Source organism: Arvicola amphibius, chromosome 5 (assembly GCF_903992535.2).
Source record: "Arvicola amphibius chromosome 5, mArvAmp1.2, whole genome shotgun sequence".
NCBI lineage: Eukaryota > Metazoa > Chordata > Mammalia > Rodentia > Cricetidae > Arvicola > Arvicola amphibius.
This window is the reverse complement of record NC_052051.1, coordinates 96,137,806-96,163,009: the sequence shown is the minus strand read 5'-3', so window position 1 is coordinate 96,163,009 and position 25,204 is coordinate 96,137,806. Positions and strand designations below refer to the sequence as shown.

The 25,204-nt window shown below is 41.7% G+C and overlaps 1 protein-coding gene across 1 annotated transcript in view; it reads right to left on the bottom strand.

The window, feature by feature from the left end:
* The window catches only part of Osbpl1a (oxysterol binding protein like 1A), a 185,926-nt gene that overhangs the window by 125,021 nt on the left and 35,701 nt on the right, over nucleotides 1–25,204 (bottom strand). The window contains 8 exon segments of the mRNA XM_038331129.2: nucleotides 1,803–1,925; nucleotides 7,758–7,856; nucleotides 11,976–12,039; nucleotides 12,146–12,219; nucleotides 13,691–13,735; nucleotides 13,834–13,895; nucleotides 16,750–16,894; nucleotides 18,708–18,793. Coding sequence (XP_038187057.1) covers nucleotides 1,803–1,925; nucleotides 7,758–7,856; nucleotides 11,976–12,039; nucleotides 12,146–12,219; nucleotides 13,691–13,735; nucleotides 13,834–13,895; nucleotides 16,750–16,894; nucleotides 18,708–18,793 — 698 coding nt within the window.

The window sequence follows — 25,204 nt, the reverse complement described above, 5'->3', positions numbered from 1 at the left end:
AAGAGGAAGATGGGCATCGAAGAGGCTCCTTATGGAGTTTGATAGACATTTGAGCAAGAAACTGCTCTTGCGTGGACTGTTGCATAAACTGGACACACAGACCCCGCAGAGAGAGGACTGCTGAACTTGCCAAAAGGTGAGATGACCCTTCGGGGTTCCTGACTCATGAAAGAGTCTGCAGAAAGTGACTGAACTGTCTTTGAAATTTCTTGCTTCATGGAAATGTCTGCTGGATACTATGGGCCTGTAGGCCGAAGATGGATGCCCCAATGGTACAGAGGAACTTTGGGTGACTGTCCAGGCAGCAAGATGTCTCTGTCATATCTAGAGTTTTGGAAGTTGCTTACTTCCAGTTTACGGAGGTAATATTATATCCTTCTGGAGTCTTTGATGGAGCTGAAGAATAGATAGAGAGTTATAATTTTCCATTGTTATGATAAAAGATAAAATTGATGAAGACATGGCTCTCAGATAGCAACAAGAGCTATAGTCTCTGGTCCTGGGCCTCTGTATTGACCCTAGTGGCAACCTGGGCTACAGACTTCAACACACTCTGGCTGCAGTTGGGTCATGAACCCAGACATGGCCTCAGGCAGCAGCTCGGCCTGGTCACCATCCTAACTCCAAGTGGTAGCCCCAGCAACTAGGATCAGGATGGCTCTGGTAGAGGTATGGCCCTATACTGAGTGTAGACACTAAGAGAGACTAGAAGAGGGTACCGGGTTCCCTAGAGCTGGCATTACAAGGCATTACAAGGCATCACAAGGCATTACAAGTCTTGTAGAAGACTGGTCCTCTACAAGAACAGCAAGTGCTTTCAACCTCTGAGCTCCCTCTCCAGCCCCTACTGTCTAAGTTTTGATGTAATTCTAAATATTCTGGTGGATGTTATTTTTGTAAAATGGACTGGTCTAAGAATTATGTTTGTGGCTATTATACTACATATTATACTTTAAAACAATACAGATAAAGCAATCTCTAACACAGTCTATCAGATATCTTCTACAAAGCACAGATGAGTTCAAATTCTCTGATACTCTATCATAAATTAAAATTAGGAATGATGGAGCCTAACATTCTTTGCTCATCTGAGATTAAAGGTTCTTATGTCACTGAAACTCTGTAGATATTAGTAAACTTAATGTCATTAGACTTGTTTACTTAGAAACATGCAAATTCCTTAAATAATCCACTTAATTTTCATATGGTTAAATTTAGGAGGAAAATTCATGTACTTGAGATAACTATTTAAACTTAAACAGGCTTCTCCTTGTGGGTCTAAGTCTCCAAGATATACCAACATTTATGATAAACACAATGCATTTAAAGGAGACAGCCAGCACAATGACTAACCCCTGCTCCCCGCAAGATACCTACTGTCAGGAATGGATAGGTAGTGTTCTCCTCAGATAAAGATGTCTCCACTCATTCCTGATGCTTTACCCTATCCCTAAGCAGTGATACTTACATACTGCAAGCAGTTTTAAATGAAACTCTGACCAAGAAATGTGTCACCATGGGTGCATTATTGAGACTCTGAAATATGCGGTGAAGTCATAAAGGGAAGCAGGTCAGGCTCTACATTTCTCACCTGCTGGAGGCAGTTTCCAAACACACATGTATTTAACATAAAAACAGTAACATCACAACATTTTCACTGAGACATTTTATAGTACTATCATAGCAGAGGTGTATCAGTAGAATGCAACCAGACAAAGGGCAATATTATTTCTATTGTCAGAAATCATAATTTCAGAAACCATGACTGAGTTAGGTATAGAGGTTGAAGAGGGTCTGCTCACCTCTAAGGCCTCCTTCAGGTCCATGGGAGAAACAGCATCTTCCTCTTCCTCGTCAGTCACCTGGTCCTGAGAGCAGTAGTGAGTGCTATAGGCAGAATGCTCCTCAATGGCTTCCAGCCACGTCTGCAACAATCCAAGAATTACATAAACACACCTTTGCTCCAAAAAATATCTATTAAGCATAAAATTTACAAAGAAAGAATTACTAGGTCAAAAAAGCACCCAAAGTGACATTCTGAGTATTTCTTGTCTATGACCTGTCTGCATAAAAAGATATTCCTAGTGCTTTTAAAAAAATATCCTCTATACTGCCAGGCAGTGGTGGCGCACGCCTTTAATCCCAGCACTTAGGAGGCAGAGGCAGGCAGATGTCTGTGAGTTCGAGGCCAGCCTGGTCTATAAGAGCTAGTTTCAGAATAGGCTCTAAAGTTACAGAGAAACCATGTCTCGAAAAACCAAACCAAACCAAACCAAACAAAAAAATCCTCTATACATGTATGTATTAATTAGTATTCAAATATATTACAGAAATCAAGCAATGAAGGGCATTTTTTCACAGAAAATGGCTAGTTTCCAACACTGTTGTACAGTTTAATACACAGCAATAAACCTGAACACAGTATTATGAACTTAACATTAAATGGCACACAATAAACTTAGATCATCTTTAAAAAGCCAAATGCAATTAAAATTACTTTGTAAAATCAAAGTGAACTAAAAATACTTCCTTGTTCACTTCTGGCATTATGTGTGATCAATTCTTACAATTCTGTGCAATACTAAGAGGCAATCATGACTTCGATTATTTAGGGTTCCTTGCTGAACTGAGGAAAAGCTTTTGGAAAAACTCTTTAAACACTTTATCAAGTTTTCTAAGCAAACAAATAAGTAAAAGCTAAGGCTATGAATTCTGCTTTAAGAAAGATGGATTTCCCATTAAGTCACCGAGCCACAAATTTTGGCAAAGTGGAGCCCGATTTGACTGCATGACAGTGTAGCTCAAAGCAGGCTTAGCCAAGACCCACTGTAGCTCTTTCTCATCCCAGTCGGTCTTCTCTTATAGCCCACTTCCATTCCTTTGTATTAGATGCCCATCCTAGAAACACTCTCGACCAAGAATATCCAGTGTCCACTCGGGGCTGGGACTCAGATACGTAATTTTTGCTATCCTTCATGTTCCCCATTATAATTTCTTCAAACTTACTCTTAGTCCTGTAGAAACTTGCTTGTAGAAACCACCCCACCCCCCACGCACCTTGACTGCTATAGGACTCCATCTCTTGGTACAGATCCTGTCCCTCTAGTTCAGCGGTTCTCAACCTGGGGTCTTGATCCCTTGGAAAAGTGAACTACCCTTACACAAGGGTCACATATCAGATATCCTACATGTCAGACATTACTATTCATAACAGTAGCAATGAAATAATTTTATGGTTGTGGTCAGCACAACATGAGGGACTGTATCAAAAGTCCGCAGCGTTAGGAAGGGTGAGAAGCACTGCGCCAGGCCTTTCCCACAGCCACTCTCAGACTTCCCTTCTAGTCATTCCCACTCCTTTGCTGTCACCTGCTGACCTACACAACACTCTCTGCCAGGGTCACCATAGCCACAACATTTGCCCAGGATCCAGACATGACAACAGCAACCAAAGAGAGGAAGACCTGCACAAAAAGAACAGATAAGGACACAGACAACAACTCGAACATCCTAACTCCAGATGCCTAGATCCCAGCATAAAAGCGCAAGCGTCAACAGCTGAGACAATGTGTCTGCACTAGAAGCCAGCGAACCTGCTACAGAAGGCTTTGAATAATGCAATGCAGCGAAATCACAAGACACGGACTTCAAATGCAATTACGCATGCTTATATTTAAAGGGGGTGTGAATAAATCTCTTAATGAAGACTATGAAAACAAGCAGTTGAAAGAAATAATGAAAGCAACTCAAGACAAGAGTGTAGAATTTTCTAAAGAAATGGAATCACTAAAGAAACCTCAAACTGAAATAAAACTGGAAATGAAAAAATTGGAAGTGGAACAAAAATTTCAGAGTTAAACCTCACCTACAGAGCATAAGAGATGGGAGAGGAAGAGAGGATCCCAGGTGTCGAAGACAAGGCAGAAGAAATCACCTCCGTCAAAGAGAACAATAAATATAAAAACTCCAGTCACAAAACAGCCAGGAAATCTGGGACACCACAAAAAAGATGGACTCCATGAGTAATAAAAACAAAGGAAGAACAGGTCAAAGTCACAGAAAATACTTTCAACAAAATCACAGAAGAAAATGTTCCTAACTGGCCCCGAGGGCTTGAGATGGGCGAGCTGACCCTGACCACCACCCCTACCCATCTGACATGTGGTGGCATAGGCAAGGGAAAGATGCCCTTCCTCCTCCACCCCTTGCTACCTGCAGGCAAGAGAGCTGGTCCCTGGGGTCACAGGAGTGGGAGAACTAGCCATGCCCCCTCAATCGCTGTGGCACACAGGAGAGTGGGCTCTGCACCCTGTCTGGGCAGCACACAGGAGCTGACCCTGTTGTCAGGATCCCAGGAGAACCATCACTGAGGGTGTGAGAGCAATAGTTCTCTGCGCCCTGTATCCCCCCACCTACAGCAATTAGGAGAAAGGACCCTGCACTTCACCTGGGCAAAACAGTAGAACTGGCCCTGGTGATGTGAGTGTGAACAGTCAGATCTGAGAACCTGAGAGCAGAGAACAGGCCCTGCTCCTTGCTGCAGACTGCATTAGGTGATCTGGCCAAGGCAGTGCTGAAGGGCTCACCCGGTAGTGACAATGAAGGAAAGCTGAAGGGCTGACCAACCCAGTAACCCCAAATCCACTTCATCTATAAACTGATGGAGCATGCGAAGGGGAAGAAACCTACAGACCCAAAACAGCAGGGTCTCCATAACACAGGACAACAGGATATCCAAGAGGAGACCCAATGAGAGCACATTACCAACAGTGCTGCAGAAGCCAGAGGTACACTGCCAGAGGAGAAAGGCAAACATAAAGCCACCTAAAAAGTCCTTCAATCTACAAGGGTGGCCTGCCTGCAAGATACACTGGTGCCATAGTGGACATAGCCAACCAACAATCTGACTGATTTAAGGCCCACCCTATGAGATGAAACCCATACCCAATATTACTTGGATGCCCACAACTTGAAATTAAATAGGAGAATTTCTGCTAAAGGGACATAGTAATAAAATGACTACTAACGACATTCTGCTATACTTATAGAGCAGTGCCTTGCTCAGCCATTGTCAGAAAAGTTTCCCAAGAAACAAAAAGCCTCACAAGAGATCAAAGTGCAGAGAGTAAGAGACCTTGGTATGCTCAGTCCTAAATGAGATTTCTCCATCAACTCCCTCCCCTCAGAACTCAGGGAAACTACAGAAGAGGAAGCAAAAACACTGTAAAATTGCTATCTCTAATTGATAACAACTCACAAAGGAAAAATTAGTCTTTTCCCGTGGAGTCTCATTGGGTATACAACCCACCCTTAAGGACAGGTCCCAGGCTTAGCAGTGGACAGCCAACACAAAATGAACTCAATGGCATTTTCAGAGGTTGCTTGTCTCATAATGATTTGTCACACACACAAGACAGGATGGCTAAAACAATAGCAACTAATGAGAGAACTGCTGCAGGTTTCACTCCAGAGCTATACTAGTAAAAACAGTATGGTATTGGTGTGAAAACACACATGCTGAATAATGGAACAGAATTGAAGACCTAGACATAAGTCCACACACCTAAGTAAAGCTGAATGTTGACAAAGTCAAAAAATACTGAAGACAAGACAGCATCCTCAACAAATGGTGCTGATCAAATTGGATAGCTGCATGTAGAAGAATACAAATAGATCCATATTTAGCATCCAAAACTCAACTCCAAATGGATCAAGGACAAGACCAGATATGATATGATACCTGAATATGGTAAAAGAAAAAGTAGGCATAGGCTTGAACTCATTGACAAAGGAAAGGCCTTTCTGAAGAGGATACCAATAGCACAGGCACTAAGAGTAACAATTAGTACATGGGGACTCATGGAACTGAAAAGCTTCTGAAAGACAAAAGACTATATCATGTGGGCAAAGCAACAACCTACAGAAAGGAAAAAATCTTTACCAGTTATACATCTGATAGGGATTTGGTATCTAAACTATACAAAGAACAAAAAAAAAAAAGAAGGGAGGGAGGGAGGGAGGGAGGGAGAGAGAGAGAGAGAGAGAGAGAGAGAGAGAGAGAGAGAGAGAGAGAGAGAGAGAGAAACCTCAAAATCACGAAAACAAATAACTGTCAGGCAGTAGTGGCTCATACCCTTAATCCTAACTTAACCCTATCACTCAGGGGGCAGAGGCAAATGGATCTCTGTAAACTCAAGGCCAGCCTGGACTACAGAGTAAGTCCCAGAACAGCTTGGCTGTTACATAGAAACCCTATCTCAAAACACACACAAATGGGTGTGGATATGGGGGAAAGGGAACAGTTATTCACTGCTGGTGTATAAACTCGATTAGACTTACTTCAAGATCCAGCTACATCACTCTTAGATATAGACCCCAAAATCTCTACTATAGAGATACTTGCTCATCTTGTTTGTTGCTGATCTAGTCATAATAGCCAGAATTTGAAACAGCCTAGACATGAGAGAGTGAGAGAGACAGAGCCAGACAGAGAAAGAGAAAGTATGTAAAGTTGGGTGGGTAGGGAAGTGAGGAAAATGTGGGAGGAAGTCAGGGAGAGTGAAGTGGGCTTCAACTATACTGCAACTAGCCTCCCAAAAATTGGATTCGACTTCATATTTTCTGTCATACAAACTGCACATTCTTGGGCAATTTTTCCATGCTATAGTTTTCTTATAGTTTAAAGGCTATGCTTTTAAACAATCATTTAATCTCCTCTCCCCCCAAGTCAGTATGAGCCAAAACAAAAAATTATAAGCAGAAAGTATCTACTTGTTTTAGTTTTTAACAACTAAAACTCCTGTACCAAATTTTAAAAACTTCATAGGATTATTCCCAATAGAAAGTATCATCGTCAGGGCTGGGGAGCTAGCACAATAACTCACCAGCACAAAGACCTAAATTCAATATCCAAAACGTTTGCAAAAAGCCAGAGAGGCGTAAGACAGGTGATTCCCAGGGATCCCTGGCTTCTCTGACCTACTGGGTAAGAACCAAGTTTCCAAGTCAGTAAGAAATCCTCTTGCCAAAAGGTGGTGGCCAGTTCCTGGGGAACAACACCCAGTCTTCCTCTGTCTTGCATATGCACTAGCATACATAGGATCGTGCAGATGCAAACAAAGTGAGAATACAACAATAAATACATCAAAAACTCTATTTTAAAAAGTGGGGACTGGTGAGATGGCTCCCTGGATACATGTGCTCACAATACAAGTCGGGTGACTGGAGTGTGATTCCTGGAACCCAGCTGGGTGTGGTGGCTCCTATCTGAAATCCCAGCACTCCAGTGGAATGCGAAGAGTTACAGCAGAGTCACGCAGAAGCCTGCAGATCAATTAGTACACAGAGCAGCAGAAAAACAAACAACCTGTTCATCAGGTAGAAGATAAGAATCGATTTCCAAAAGTTGTCCTGTGACCTCTACACACATAGCTGTACTCATGCACAAACATACATACAATACACATACACACACACACACACACAAAAATAAGTAAATCTTAATTATTTAAAAAATTTTAGTTATATCTATGTATTTATTCCCAAGTCTATATGTGCCACAGCACATGGGTCCTGGAGAGGAAATGTACATCATCAGTTTGGTGGCCAGCATCCCTACCCACTAAGATCTCCCTGGCCTCCCATTTCCAATAAATATATTTTTAATAAGGTTAATCAACAAGATCTTCGATGTTAATACTAAGGAAACATGCTTGAGGTCTGGGAAAGCTGAAGGAGTTGACGCATGAGAAGCTTACCTCTCGTGACTGCTGAAGGCTGTTCTTAGGAACCCTGAAGCCATGAACCGAGTCGTCGAAGCATCTGATGGAGAAGAGGCAGCTATCTGTGGGTTTCACCTGGATACAAAGAAGTCAAAAAACATTCACTCACTGGAAAACAAAGTCTCTGAAGTTATCCATCACAAACGTCAACATATTAACACAACGTAAGTACTATGAACACTCTCAAAAGCTGATAAAAATCAAAGAAGCAGATCACCTAGAAGATCACTGCAGCTTATCCGTGCCAATCTGGCCATCTCCTTAGTCACTCCAGAAAAGTACCCATGGTTCACTGGGTCTGCTGCATTAGGTTTACTTCCCAGTAAGTATAAGTTAGGATGTACTTAAGCTGTACAACCCTCTACATAACAAAGCTCCAATTTCTTCATACCATTCTTGAAGATTTTTCTTTCTTTGTAGAAAATGTTTGAGCTGAGTATACAGGAGTAATTGGTAGGTAAGGTTGATGAAGAGGTGGTAAAGGAGGTAAAAAGAACTAGAAATAATTATTTTTAATAAAAAATTAGAAATGGAGGGTATTTAAATATAAAGGAAGGACTTCTGTCCCAAGGCTCTACTACAGGGATGCCAGTAGAAAATAACTATGGAACAATTCTGTAGACCTCTGCTGATCACCCCACCCAGAACAAAGCCAGTCATAAGAGAAACTGGAATGGCAACAACCATCCACAGACAAGAGAAAGGACACTCTTGGAGAAGCCCCAGTCAGAATCTATGGACGTCATGCCCATCACCCAGGGTGTTTCCCCTGCAGCACACACATGGAGATGAGGGCTGAAAGGGCGCAGTGGAGGCAGTCAGCTGTTTTTGAGAACTAATAGGCAAAGCCGGACAGCCAAAACCAGCCAAGAGAGCAGGAAGATCTCTGAAGAAACAGTCTGGAGATCTCACTAACCCTCGGTTCACATCACTAACCAACCATGAACACACGCACAGAACAGATTCAAAACATATCACCAGACTAGATCAATCTGAACCAAGACTCTGGCTTACACTTCAGAGTAAACCAAGAAAATGATTCAATAAAGACACGTAACAGAATCCACTCTCCAGAACATTAAAATTATTATACTAAGGATATCGTTGGAAGGGACCTAATAAGAGGAAAAATAAGCAAAACATACTCAAAATGATTAATTAAACTTCAAAGGTTGGCCAGGCAGGTGGTGGTGCACGCCTTTAATCTCAGCACTTGGGAGGCCCAAAACTTCCTCAGTTTAAAACATACTGCAAAGCCACACTGAGGAAAACTGTAATGATGCGCGGGTACATGAGCCAACACAGTGAGACAGACCTCATGTATAGTCAATGGTTTTAAAAAGCAGGCTGGGGGCGGGGGAGCACAGACTTAAAAACATGGTGTGAGCACAACTGGACATCCACAGGCAGAAGAATGAAGCTGAACTGTGCTGTATAGCATGCCAAAAATCAAGTAGATCAGCTCACAGTGTCAAAAGTTGAACTACAAAATGGATGAAAGGAAATGTAAGGGATGGAAACTGCACGGCGTGTGCCTGAAATGCCATCCTAGACAGGATTGCTGTAGAAGTGACCAAGGCAAACAGGGAAATGAGACTGTCAAAATCTAAATCCTCTATACATCAGAGGACATGATCGCCCAAATGAAAAGATCTTTCAGAGTGGAAAAACACATCATTATGTGTACGAATATCCATTCAGAAAGAACACCTAGGACAAACTTCAAAAGAAACAACTGAACTGAACACCAGGCAAAGGACTTAAGCAGATATTTCTCCAAAAATTGTTCACAGATGTTCAAACTGCATCTAAATGATGCCAAACACCACCAGGACAGGGAAAGGCAAATCCTAACTGTAATAAGATACCACAGTACACCCACCACAATGGTCACCAACCGAAACAACAGTAGGCAGCTTTGGTGAGATATGAAACCCTCCAGCATTACTGGTAGGAAAACAAAGGGCCAAGCTATTCTTGTAGAGAGGGCTCCTCCAGATACCAAACCTACAACCACCATGTAAACCGGCAGGTCTATTTTTAGGAATATATTTCTACCCATGTTTATTACATCACTGTCCACTGACAGATGAATAATGAATAAACAAAATGTAGTATATGAGTACAAAGGAGAATGATTCCTGAAAAGAAAACTGTCTATGCCACCACAGAGACAAATCTTGAGGGATTATGCTAAGTGGAATGGGTAGCCACCAAGACACAAACATGCATGATTCTCTGCCATAAAGCACATAGAACAGTTAAGATCCAAACAGCAAGCAGGATGGTGCTTAACAGCGTCTGCAGAGACAGAAAATGGGAAATACGCAATAAGCATAGTCTAGTCATGGGAGAAAAGTTCTAGAAGTCTGTTTCATAGCAAATTGAGTACAGATAAAACTAATGAAGCACGCACTGACAACAGTTCAAACAGTAACTTAAAAGGTATGCTGTTTCTACAACTAGTTTTTTGTTTGTTTTGTTTTCTGAGACAGGACATCTCTGTGGAACAACTCTAGCTGTCCTGGAACTCACTTTGCAGACCAGGCTGGCCTTGAACTCAAAGAGCTCCACCTGCCTCTGCCTCCTGAGTGCTGGGATTAAAGGCACCAACATGACCCAGCACAATTACAATTCTTAATTCAAAAATAAAAGAAGGAAATTCTATCAACATGTCACACATAGATGAATCTGGAGGACACTTTATTAAGTGAAAAAGTGTATCACAAAAGGACAAACACATGATTCCACTTATACATGGTACCTGGAATGGTCAAGTCCTTCGAAATAGAAGTACAGCAATGGACAGCAATAGCTGAGGGTGTAGAAGTCTGTATGCAATAGAGCATCCATGTGGGAACACAAAAAACTCCTAGAGCCATATGCTATCAAAATAGCAGAACAGTGCAGTATACGTAATGCCACTGAACCATGCAATTTAAAATAGTTAATGTTAAGTTCTATATTATAGAAATTTTATTATAACTTTTAAAGGTCAGTTAAGGGTAGGAATATTTATATAAGAGATCTCGATCAACCTAGGTGTCTATCCTAAGAAACTAGAAACTGAACATAGCTTGATTTATTTATAGTGTGAGCATTCTATGAGTCTCTTTAGCGTGTGCTGATATGATTCACAGATGAAGCTGGAAGCAAACCATTGCATAAGAAATTAGAAGTTATAAAACTGGCAGAGGCAAACACAACAAAACCTAATCAGTTCCATAGAAGTCAATGACAGAAGTGTTAAAAGTGAGAGGGGAGAAACTAACCAGTTTGTTTTGTGAAAAATGAAATAATAAAAAGATCCCAACAGGAGCCGGGCGGTGGTGGCGCACGCCTTTAATCCCAGCACTCGGGAGGCAGAGGCAGGCGGATCTCTGAGTTCGAGGCCAGCCTGGTCTACAAGAGCTAGTTCCAGGACAGGCTCCAAAGCTACAGAGAAACCCTGTCTTGAAAAATACCAAAAAAAAAAAAAAAAAAAAGATCCCAACAGGGTAAAAACCTGAGTTCAGAGTAGACGAATCAAGAGTGGGAACAGAAGAGAGCCAGCAGGACGGCACCCTCAGAAGAACAGAGGGCAAGGTGAGTTGTGTCCTGAAATTTCACAGGCCCGCTGGTCTGGAGTGGACAAGACGGGAGGCCTGCGAATGGGCCCAGCTCAGTCACAGGGGTATTCTGAACTCAGCCTGCAGCCTTCCAAAAAGGAGTGCTGCTGATCCCAAGAGCACTGACATGGGAGAGGCAAGGTATGTGCAGCTGAGGGCAGACGAGCCGCTCTCCTGCTGCTACAGCACTACTGGACTGAAGGATGCCTGTGCATCAGTAGACAGAGATGTCCCAGGCTCCTGGATAGTAAGGTAAAACAACTGCGAGCACGCACAAAGAACTTAAGAGTCCTGACCTCAGCACGGGCTTCAGTTTTACTGCAGCCTCAGAGACGCTTCCATCGTCCTGATTTTACCATGAAAAAGACACACATGTCGCCAGTGTTTACCACTCTGTCCAGATGCTTACAGATCGCCTGTTTCTAATGCTACAGTGGAAATAAACAGGATGATGGGGGGGCGGTGCGCACACACAAACAGATTCTTTAACTTTGCTTATTCTGAAGTATAAAACACACATACATCCCATGAATCTCACCCATCACAGCTCTGACTTAATAGTCTGCACTAAGCAGTCTCCTCTTACCGTGCACACTGCTTGAGTCAGGTGCTTGCATCCCTGGCGGTAAGTATTACGGACTGCATCAGGCCTTCAGAAACAAAAATTAAATTAAGACAAAGAAAAAGAGCTACATGAAAATTTTTAGTATTTTAAAATTATATATTCTGAAATTTATTAAGCATAAGAATACTTACTGTTTCCTATACCAGGAAAGAACTCCATGTTCTAACACTACCCAGAATAACTTCCAGCCAAAAAATCTTGAACTCTACAAGAAAATGATAAAGATTTTCCATGCTGATGCATCTGGATTCAAATACGTAAGTAACGAAAAGAATTAAGCTCAAATAGACACATCCTGTCGGCTAGGAGGGAGGACTGCACAATGAACAGTAATGAACTGAGCAAGGCCACAGTACACAGCTCTAGAGGTCTGTTCAGGGCTGTTTACAGACAACGGCAGTTCTGGGCTTTGAGCACAATTCCCTCAAAGTTGTAAATGACTGTCTAAAGAAAAGAAGTAACCTACATTCATTTTATATAATTACAAAATACAAAAATTTCATATACAGGGACTGCTTACAGATGTAAACATAATACTAAATGCTACCAGGGTTGACTCTAAAAAAACAACTAAATTCTAAAACACAGAAACATTTACAACAAAGAAATGTCCTTCCTAAGACAATTCTGGAACTAATTTTCTATGAAATACTCTATAATTTGATGTTTATAAGAAAAAACAATATTGCAATTATGACTTAATGAGAAAAAATATTTTCCTCTGCAACTCTCTGCTCGACTTACTTTAAAGTGCAGACAACCAGCCTCCGTAAAGTGCTGATGCAATGAAAGGAAGCCTCCTGAAATGCAGGAGTATAAAAGTGGCTTCCAATGTCAGACCCAAGGTCTCGATCACCTACAGAGAGCCTCCTCAACTTACGACTGGGTATGCCAATCGTGTCTTGAACACACTATAACTAAAAGGGTGTAGCTCAGAGTGGAGAGCTTTCTGAGCCCGCACATGCCTGGCAATGTACACCACTTCAGAGTGGTAAAAACATACAACACGCTATGCAAAGTATCATGGCAACAAAGTGCTGTGCAGTCTCAGTTGCTGCCTTCAAAGCCACGTGGCTGACTGCAAACTGCAGCTCCCCACCATGACCAGTAGCACAAGAATGCCACAGTACACTACCAGGCCAAGAAAAGATCATAGTATACTTGCTATCAGTGCACATCCTTTTAATGGCACCAAAAAGTCAAAACCTCATAAATAAGACTGGGGTACTTTGTAACTGGCCCCATAATCTTATAGTCCCATAATCTCATAGGGAGTGGCACTATTAGGAGGTGTGAGCTTGTTGGAGGAAGTGTGTCACAGTGGGGGCGGGTCTTGAAGCTTCCTATACTTAGGATACCATGAGCAGTTGATCAACTCTCAGTTGATTTCCTGCTGCCTGCAAGATGAAGCAATCTCAGCTCCAGCACCACCTCTGCCTGCTTGCCGCCATGCTCCCTGCCATGACGATAACTCACTGAACCTCTGAACTGTAAGCGAGCCTCCCAGTTAAACGTTTTCTTCCTAAGAGTTGCTGTGGTCATGGTATCTCTTCACAGCAATAAAAACCGTAGCTAAGACACAGACCATTTTCAGTCAGGGACATGCTGTATGTCTGAAATCTTGAAAAGGCAGTAAGAATCTTTCCAGCTTCCTACTTTAAGCCGGCCCACGCTACCTTCCAGAGAGGACCTTCATATCGCCGCAGAGCTCTGTAGGGGACCTGCTGGAAACACAGCTCATTGAAGACACATCGGCAGAACTTACGCATTCCTTCAATTCCCCCCTGAAAACTCACTGAATGAATTGACCAATACACACCTTATTACCAACAAGAATATGCTTCATTTCAGCACCATGGGCAAGGTCAAGAGGTTTCTGATCTGTGTAAAATTCACAAGGGGAAAAAGTCACTATGTCAACTACACAAAAAAAAATTCATATAACTCTACCATACAATATTCCTTCATGCTTTCAAAAGCTCCTCACCACCGACAAAACCAAACTCACCTGAAGAAGTCACCTCTTGGTTCTTTAAGGCCTCCTTTTAGATCAGAAAATTTAATTCTCCTCAGAACACTATGTACTGGTTCTGTGCCCAGTTAAGTTTTCTGGCCTTAAATGACTATTATTAGTTTTCTGACTGAATAACAAATTGCCACAAGCTTATCAATTTAAAACAATACAGACCAATTGTCTCATAGTCAATTGGTTTAAGCTTTATATTTACCTGTTACCTTCTGGTTAGCTGCTTAATTTTTTTAAAAACACCAAACAGCTGGTATGTATTGATCATATTTGCTTCTATTTCTTTTCATGAAATTCTGTTATGTGCCAATAGTCATTTTAAGGCATTGGTGATTTAGCAATGAACAACATAGAAGATGGCAATAAATTTATAATAAAAGAGACATAACAGGTTAATACACCATGGTATGCTAATTTAATTAATGACAGATTTGACAGACTGACCCTGGATGACCTCTCTGAGACAGGGATGGTTAGACTGAAAAGTGTCTTATAAAGACACAGGTAACAGCTAACGCGACAGCCCTGAGAGAGGAACAAGACAGAAGACAAGAGAGATGGCAAGCAGCTCACACAAAATCAGATGTCCGTGAGCCCACGATAATTAAACTGTGTTTTCTACACGACGGATAGATTCTGGAGGGTCTCAAGACTAGGAATAATATGATCTGACTGATTTAAATTAAAGTGTAAACTTCAGTTATTCCTTGATTTTCAGAAATTACAATATTAACTGATTGATCTATTATTGTTTATTCAGTTTTTTTGGTTTTTTTTTTTTTTTTTTTTGGTTTTTCGAGACAGGGTTTCTCTGCAGCATTTTTAGAGCCTGACCTGGAACTAGCTCTTGTAGACCAGGCTGGCCTCGAACTCACAGAGATCCGCCTGCCTCTGCCTCCCGAGTGCTGGGATTAAAGGCGTGCGCCACCACTGCCCGGTATTGTTTATTCAGTTTTAACAGCTCTACCAACATAGAAATTTGCATGCCATACAATTCTACACACTATACAATTATAATTTAAAGGGCATAATTAAACCATCTTCAATGTGCTGAGGTTGTTTAAAGAGTCCTTCTCTCTTATTAACATATCAAATATTTACCACATGAATGGTGGGACAGCCCTCTGGAATGGCCCAAGGTAGCCAGGGGTGGAAAGGGATGAGAGGACAAGCAGAGGTGTGACTTAAAGAACTGCTGACTCAGCTGTGGCTGCTGGCATCCTCCTCATCAGTGAGGAGAAAAACCCTTCTTAAATGTTCACTGAGAAATCAGTCATCAGTTCAGTGTTTCTACACCGCACGCAGAAAGATAACAGTCTGCCAATTTTGTTATTTTTACCCTATCTGCTGGGCACTTTTGAGAAACTATCCTTCCTGCAGAGGGAGAGATGATGATAATAAGATTTCTTTCATAGAATTCTCCCCTAATGCCAAAAATAAATTCTGTGCTGCTGCCAACTAGATGAAATCTTAGAGCCTCATCTCTGGACTCAGTGTCTACAGGGCCAAGCATACAAGAAGAATTCAATAAAGCACATTTGGAACTAATTGAGTAGGCTCCCTATTTACATGAACTTATAACCAGCAATTTCAAAAGGAATGTGTACATGCATGCATGCGTGCATGTATGAGTGTGTGTTATCAAAACAAAATAAAACATCTTTGTTCACTGATGGAAAAATTCAATAAAAATGTCATATCTCTTCAAGTCAACTTGCACAGAAGGAAATTCCTGTTTAGTCCCAACAGTACTTTAGCTAGGACCCTAAAAACCTTCCCACATCCTATGCAACTGCACAGCACAGCAGGACCACAGTCAGCACCGAATGACCAGAGAAAAGCACAAATGCATAAAAAGCATCCAAAACAAGGCTATCCCATCAGCAGCTCAAATCTGCATGCTGCTAAAAAAGATGTACAAACCCCAAAGTCAATTATTTGAGGCAATTTTTTGGATATTCACAGATATCTCCAAAATGGTGAAAAATCTAAATCACCTAACACTAGCTTCTGCAGTTTCTTCTACAAGCTGAAGTGGAACAAGGTAAAACTTGATGCTCTGCCTTCAGTCCAGGCAGTGCCATGTGTCCCCTTACAGTCTATTTAGTGTTATGTTTTAGAGTGTTTTGCTTGCAACTTTCTCATATAAAATGGCCCCCAACCATGCTGAAATGCTGGGTTGGGTTCCTAAGTGCAAGACTGTGCTGTGCCTTAAAGGGGAGACCTGAGTTAGAGCCGCTGTGCTCAGGCCGAGGCACTGTTGGCCATGACCTAAGTGCTAATGGATTGGCAACATGTATTACACAAGGTGATCTTACACAGCGACACTCATAAAACAAGGCCGTATACTGATCCCTGGATGAAAATGCCAGGATAACCTAACCCTGAGTTCTCCTAAAACAGTGGTTCAAAATTCTCTAATTCTGTATTGGTGGTAACCTTATGAAACATCAATCAATTGTACCTATTATTTCCCTGATGGAAGGATTACCTTGGTCAATACTGGTCTCATTTGGAGTAGGGAGTGCATTACTAGCTAAGTCTTAAAGAAGAAGAAAATGTTGCTCTTTTACATTTGTGAATGTTCTTATTTAAAAATGACATCATTTAATTTATCAAAGGCTAGATCCAAAAAAATCATTTTAAATAGTACTGATTTCATTTTATAGAGTCAAAATGACCAAGGTTGACTTTCATCAGCATGCTCACCATTTTTGTTCTTCAGGTTGGGGTCAGCTCCACTTCTCAGGAGCTTTAAGGCACACTGTTTATGGGCCCGGTAAGCAGCACAGTGCAGGGGGGTGTTTCCTAACTGATCCACACAGTTCACATTGGGAGGACTGGGCCTGCTGAGCTAACAAAGGAACACAATGTGATTATATACCAAAGAAAGGCTCAAGCAGAGCCTGCAGAACAGCAGATCCCACAGGAGGAGCCCACAGGACAGTGGAGCTCACGGGACAGCGGAGTCCACAGGAGGAGCCCATGAGACAGTGGAGCTCACGGGACAGCAGAGCCCACAGGAGGAGCCCACAGGACAGTGGACCTCACAGAGCAGCGGAGCCCACAGGAGGAGCCCACAGGACAGTGGACCTCACAGGGCAGCGGAGCCCACAGGAGGAGCCCACAGGACAGTGCAGCTCACGGGACAGCAGAGCCCACAGGAGGAGCCCATGGGACAGTGGACCTCATGGGACAGCGGAGCCCACAGGAGGAGCCCAGGGGACAGTGGAGCTCACGGGACAGCAGAGCCCACAGGAGGAGCCCAGGGGACAGTGGAGCTCACGGGACAGCAGAGTCCACAGGAGGAGCCCAGGGGACAGTGGAGCTCACGGGACAGCAGAGCCCACAGGAGGAGCCTAGGGGACAGTGGAGCTCACAGGACAGCAGAGCCCACAGGAGGAGCCCAGGGGACAGTGGACCTCACGGAACAGCGGAGCCCACAGGAGGAGCCCAGGGGACAGTGGAGCTCACGGGACAGCAGAGCCCACAGGAGGAGCCCAGGGGACAGTGGAGCTCACGGGACAGCAGAGCCCACGGGACAGTAGAGCTCTCATGCAGTTAGACTCTGCCCCTTTAGTCCACTCCTCAGCCTGCCGTGCTTGTCCTCAGGAGCCAGGAGATCTGATGTCTGTATCCTGGCACCATACATGACAGCAGCGCCAGCCACCTACCCCTCACATTAAGATTTCACAGTGGTGCTGCATGCCTTTTATACCAGCACACGGAGGCGGAGGTAGGCATATTTCTGAGTTTGAGGCCAGTATGGTCTACAGATCAAGTTTCAGGACAGCCAGAACTACACAGAGAAACTATATCTCAAAAAAAAAAAAACCAAAAAAATAAAAACAACAATAACAAAAAGGTTTCACTAACATGCTTGCTGTCTTGTGACAGCAAAACTATAAATCAGTCACCCACCAACAGTCCCCAAGATGAGTCCAATCCAGAGATGCTAGAAGCAGAAATGTCAAGGTTCCCACCTCACTGCGCTAGCAAGCTCTATATAGTCTCCGTTTCACAAAACCCTGAAAATGCTGCAGGCACTATACTTAGAAACCTAAGAAATGTTTTCAAGGGGACTGAAATAACTTTAAAGCAAATGGCAATGCTTTAGTCTTGAATTCAGAACAAATTTAGAGTCTCCTTATCTAACGAGACTATGCAGGAAGTAGAAACGGGAAAGTAGGTCTCCCAGGCGGGTACAAAGAGCACTGAAGCTGTCAGCTTGGTCAGTTTGTCTGAGTACTTGATCCAACACTGTCGCTTCTAGGTTAAGTTGCTCCTCTAGAAGGACAATGTGCTTTCAGAATTTACTGCTCATCAAAATGAGGAAAACTTTCTGCTTGAGAGCACCTGTAATTTTTTTCAAGTTTAAATTAGCTTAATCTGAAAAAAAATTAATTTTCTTTACCTTAGCCATTTGCTATGGAAAACTGGATTCTCAAACATCAGGTTTTTGATTAGGGAAGAGGAAATAATCAAAAATTCAGAGATCCATCAGCAGGTAAAGCTCCTAAACTATTCCCTGGCTTAGCTGCCAGGCGAGTGTATGTGTGTCACACTTCTCGTATGACGATAAGAAGTTTCCTCCCACAGTGACTGAATTATGAACATAACATTTAAAGAAAAACCACTAACATATGAAAAATAATGCTTCTTGTTACCAGAGCTGATACTTCGACTGTTCTCCCGTCTCTTGCTGCTTCTAAAAGCAATTCTTCAAGCTTCCTTTGTTGAGTCCTTTCCACAGCTGCAAGGGAAAAAAAATGTCTTACGCTACAGTAAGTGCAATCCTATTGAAAAGTTCTTTACAGAGATAAAGATAAATTCATCATATTATAAAGAGGACCTGAGTTGGGTTCCTGTTGTGGAATATTTGTTGGTGTAGGAGGGTCATCTTTCTATGTGTTGCTTTCATTGGTCAAATAAAGAAATTGCCTTGGCCTTTAGATAGGGCAGGACTTATATAGGCGGGGCAAAGAGAAGTGAATGCTGAGGGAAAGAAGGCAGCAGAGAGCCGCCATGGAGCTGCCAGATCAGACATGCTGAATCTTTCCCGGTAAGCCATGACCCCATGGTGACACAGATTATTAGAAATGGGTTGAATCAAGATGTGAGAGTTAGCCAAGAAGAGGCTAGAACTAATGGGCCAGGCAGTGTTTAATTAATACAATTTCTGTGTGGTTATTTTGGGAGCAAGCTAGCCGGGCAGGACAGAACAAAGGACCTGCTCTACTTTACAACAATTTGTACACTGTGGGGAAGGTGTATTGCTGTGATTGGTGTAATAAAACTTGAACAGCCAATAACTAGGCAGGCAGTATAGATGGGATTTCCAGGGAAAGAAAGGAAGAGGAGGAGGTAATTGATGCGCAAAAGGGTCACCAGTGAGACTGTAAAGAAGCAGCACATGTAGGAGAAGACGTTGACAGTCACAAGTCATGTGGCAGGATGTAGATTAATAGGAGAGGTTAACAGTCACGAGCCACGTGGCAGGGCACAGATTAAAAGAAATGGGTTAATTTAAGTAACAAGAACTACTTAGGAAAAAGCCTAAGCTACAGGCTGAGCTCTCATCATTAATAAGAAGTCTTCATGTCATTATTTGGGAGTGAGATGGCAGCCCAAAGGAAAGTCTGACTACAGGTTCCCAGCACCCACTTAGGCAGCTTACAACCACCTCTAACTCGAGCTCCAGGGAATCTGACACCCTCTTCTGGCTTCTGTAGGTATACAACATACACACATGGATACATGTACAAAGATACACACACAAATCGATAAATAAAATTATTTAACAAAGATGCATAAAGAATAAGTTGATCACAGTGTTGAAAATACAAGTGTTTTGAACTGAAATTCAAATGCAGTTATATTTGGGAGTTCTGCTTTTCATTTCCAGAGAGCTCCATTTTCTTCAATTTTAGGTGAAATTATAATTTCAATTCAAAGGACATTATGGATTTACTCATTTATAACACTTAGCAAACAATTATGAACTTTTGATGATCAAAATACTACTATATACTACTATATCTATCTGGGAAAGAAGATGAATGGGGTTTGTAACTTCTAGAAATGTTATGAAGGGAATGTAGTAATAAAAAACAGCAATTGGTAGTAAGATGTACAAATCAAATAAGTATCTGTTTATTTTATAAGAATCCAAATTACTTACAAACTTCTACAAAAAAGCATGAGTTGTATTTCTATATAACAAATACATAATACTAGGTGTCAAGCACTCCTTTGTAACCACTAAGTAGGTGTTAGTTTATAAATTACAAAGCAGAAGGCAAGCAGTGGTGGCGCAGGCCTTTAATCCCAGCACTAGGGAGGCAGAGACAGGCGGATCTCTGTTAATTTGAGATCAGCCTAGTCTACAGAGTGAGCTCCAGGACAGCCAAGGCTACGCAAAAAAACAAAAACTGTCTTAAAAACAATAGATAGATAGACAGACAGACACATAACAAGGCAGGTATAGAGAGGTAAGGAAGGCCACAGAGTGGAGGGCTGGGACTTTGCATCTGTCTCTGATGTTAGTTCTGAAATCCTACATGCAAAGGTGCTGCTGCAATGTGATGAGAGGGGACTGTATCAACAAGCTCTCATCCGCCTAGACTTGTTCTGTGTGGGAAGGAGGAGGCAGTGGCAGCTGCTGCTGTTTCAGGCTGAAAGTTTAGCTCTGTGGTAAAGAACTTGCCTATCATATACAAAGTCCTAGGTTAAATCCTTAGCATTGCAAAACAAGGGCCTATAAATGTCTTTTTTGGCAAGTATTGTGATATACTCCTGTAACCCCAACACATGGGACACAGAGGCAAAAGGATCAGGAATTCAACATTACCCTCTGCTATATAGCAAGTTTAAAGCCAACTTAGACCATATAAGACCTGGTTTCAAAATAACAGCAACAAAGAAGCAAGTTCATGCAAATACTTGGCAATCAAGCTTAACATGTATGCACAAAGGCCAGAAGAGTCATTCCTTAACAATCTTCTTGGCTAAGGAAGGCTTCCTAGTCTTCTCTTCTCCTGGGCAGAGAAGCCAATGAGGAGCCAGGTAACTGGGGAAAGGAACGTTTATTAAGAGCTAGTCACTACTGTGTGCTGTTACACATTTAAACAAACACATACACTGCACAGGAATGGCTGGAACTAATAACTAACTACAGTTATACATATCATCTTCTACATCATATTTTTATTCCCAAGCACTATCATCTATCTAGCTGTCTATTGTTTTTCAAGACAAGGTTTGAAGACATCTATCTATCATCTGTCTATCTATTCTCTCTCTCTCTCTCTCTCTCTCTCTCTCTCTCTCTCTCTCTCTCTCTCTCTCTCTCTCTCTCTCCATAGACTCTTGGTGGCTTCTTCTGTGGTTGGAATTGCTCTGTCCACTCTTTCCTCTCACTCTCACTCTCACTCTGAGAGCAGTGGCGTTCCCTCCAGTCCTGTGCATGACACTATCACACTTAGCATTACCTTTCTGGAAGCATCCACACCCTTGATTATCCCAACCATTTATGAGTGTGTGGAACAAAGTCTATCTACCTAACAACAATCAGGTAGTGCACAGCCATACTCCAGACTTTAAAAAGGAAAAAAAAATGGAGCTAGAGAGATGGCTCAAAATTAAGAGCAGTGACTGCTCTTCTGGAGGTCCTGAGTTCCAGTCCCAGGAACCACAGGAGCTCACAACCATGTGTAATGAGATCTGGTGCCCTCTTCTGGAAGGCATGCATGCAGGCAGAACAGTGTATACATAACAAAAATCTTTTTATAAAATGAAAAAAATGGAATAAACTAATACTCATTTCTACAATTGCGAGGTTCACAACTGAGGGCAAACGGGCAAGGATTCAGAAATCTTCCTGGGCATTTCCTGCCCTCTGTTTATTCAAGATACACAAAGACTGCTGACTCAGCCAATGAGAAGCAACTGCTCCTGTTTAGGTAGAGGGCCCCCAAACTGCTCTTTTCGTGTGCTGTTTAGATAGACTTTTCAGTTACAGAAACAGTGAGCTGAATGTTAGGAATGTTTTCCTCGCTGACTGCTTGTTTTGACTTTTGACACAAGGCTTCATGCAGCCCAGACTGCCTTGAGCATGCTAGGTAGCTGAAGCTGGCCTGGAACTCCCAGGACACCTGGTTTACCTCGGAGCCTCTGGGATCACTGGCCCCTGCCTGCATTTTAAGTCTCTCTTCATCCTAACAATTAGCTTCTTGGTGCAGCAGGTTACATAATAACACAATTATAGTACAGACAGCACCTGGGGAAAGAATTCATGAAGTCTCTACTTTGTAGTCACCACCACAGAAATGACTGGGACAAATGTTATTGAACATTGTATTCATGAGTAGAAGTTTATTGACTGGTCAACAAAACATTTCTGTTACCCCCTTCCAGAGTCTACTTACTAGTGACAAAGGAAAAAGCTACTTTTTCAGCAGACAACAGTATCAGAGTTAGTCAGTGTCAACTGCCTCCACAGTGGCACAAATTAATACCCGTGTTTCCTAATGTTATGCAGTGACATAGAAGACAACCTCTCCTACCTAGTATTCCTGTCCGCTGTGCATGTCTTGTATCTAATCACATGGAAAGAAAAATTCAAATCGAGGGACATTCAATTAAAAAAAAAAACCACAACTGTCTTTTCAACAAGTTCCCTCCCCAATATACATACAGACTAGACTCACCATGTAATCCTAGCTGGCCTGGAATTCAGTATTGACAAGGCAGGCCTCAAAGCTGAGGCAATTCTCCCTTCCTCAGTCGAAGCTGCCATTCTCCTTAACAAGATCAATATTATATAAAACAAAAGCTGGTGTACTGTCTCAGATAAAAAGGACTGGAGAGACACGACAAATACAACATGGAATTATGGATTAGATCCAGACTGGATAGATGTCATATGGACGACTGACAAAATTTGTATATGAAATGTGTATTATATTATAAAAGACTGAGTATTCCTTATCCATAATTCTTGGGATTAAAAAAGTGTTTAAACTTTCAAAGTTTAAAATCATATTTTTTTAAAAAAGATTTTGAAATATGTGCAAACTTCCCTGGAAAAGTGTTCCATATTCAAAATTAGAAAAGCTCAAAGGCCTTAACTTTTTAGGCATCATGGCATTCAGAAATCTGTGAACTTGCAGCCATTCCAGTTACAGATTGGGGATGTGCAGTCTATATATTAGATTTATTTATTTCCTTTATATACATGATTGTTTTGCCAATGTGTGTGTGTGTGTGTGTGTGTGTGTGTGTGTGTGTGTGTGTGTGTATGTGCGCGCACGCGCGCATTATGTACATGGCTATACTACGTGGATGCTGGGAAATGAACCTGGGTCTTCTATAAGAAAAACAAATGCTCTTGGCTGCTGAGCAATCCATCTTTCCAACCCCTTGATTTATCTATTAGTGCTAAATTTTCAGATGTTGGTCATTTCAGAGTCAGTCTTTAACACTCATGGGTTCTAACCAACCACAGACTGAAAATGAAAGAAAATCCCAAGAATCTGTTCTGAACATTGTATCCCTTGCTATTATTCCCTGAGCAACACAACACAACTGTTTGCACAGCATAAGCTGTGTGAGGAATCACAAGTGCTCTAGAGATGACTGAATTGATTTTCAACAAGGCTATCAATATAGTTCAGTGAAGACAGAGACATTTCCTCACAAAGGTGCTGGGACTACAACTGGTACTTTACAGAGGAAAAGATAGATGGCCCCTCCCACACTCCCATAGTATAAGCAACTTTAACAGAAAATGGAGCACAGGCTTAGAAAAGCCAAAAATCTTAAACGGAACATCTTTGTGACATTAGGCTAAGAACACCAAAAACACAACAAAGGGGAAAAACAGATCAATGGCTCCTCATCAATCAACCAACAACAGGTCTACAAACTAAACTTTTTTCAAAAGTGAAAAGGCAACCTCCATGGGAAGAAAGTTTTAAAAATCATATATCTGAAGATGGACTTGATAAATAGTTCATAATAAAATAATTTATACATAGTTTAAAGGCATATGTGAGGCTACTTATAAATTCCACTCACACATTCACACACACACACACACACACACACACATTTTATAAAAGGCACTTGAGTATCAATGTATTTCCTAATCCACAGGCCCAGGATCTTAAGATTCTGGAACCAGTGCCCAAAGATATTGTGGGGTCTCATTGAGATTATTAAAGAAGACACCCTGTTCTTGAATTATACTGATGTGTCTGGAGGTAATAAAGCCATTCAGTATGCAAATTACTTTCAAGTAAAAATCAATTCAGTAACATCAAATAATATTTTAAAAGATAAACTAGATACAAACGTAGATATCCTTATATGTATAATCTAAGACAAAAGGCATATAATATTTATTTAATTATTCTTAAAACTTTCCATAGGCTAAGAGTCAGAGAGAGTGTGTGTTATTCCTTACTGGTACCTGACAGGCGGCTGTCTACCCTCTTCTAGAATACCCCTTGTCACAGAAAACTCACTCAAGGCAACTCACACCCTTGTGTACAACACAATGGGCCCAGAGATAAACTGGCTATACAATAAGATCAACTGTACAAATAATGTCATCTCTATCTAAATACCATCACTTCAGATATTTTGAGTTTTCTTATGCCTACCTCTATTTCCTGTCTCCATATTTTATCCTGTTATCTGGTTTATGGCTATCTAATATCATGGTGAATTATCCCTAGCACTTCCTGGAGTCCGCAAATGGCAATTTAACGGTGTCTGAAAATAGCATTATATCTGGGTAAGGTGAACTCATCAGAACAGAATCATCCAATTAATTCTCTATTTTCTGTTTCCCAGGTTAGGACCACACAAGCTGACAAATGGCATTACCTGTAAAATCAATAAAGTTCTTGCCTTTGTACAGCTTAGGTTTCAAAAGAACCTTAGAGCATGTCTTTACAATTCCCCTTATTAAACGTCCACCTGACAGACTAAGCTAACATTTAGTCTATCAGAAAAATCTAAGTCGCAGGTTCCCATGAGAGAACAGAATGACAGGACAGTATCAACAAGTTACCTTACCTTTCAGTTAGATCACAATGTATTAAAGGACAAAGACCAATGTGGTCCGTTAAGTCCTTAAGCTGCATGCTACAGTGACAGA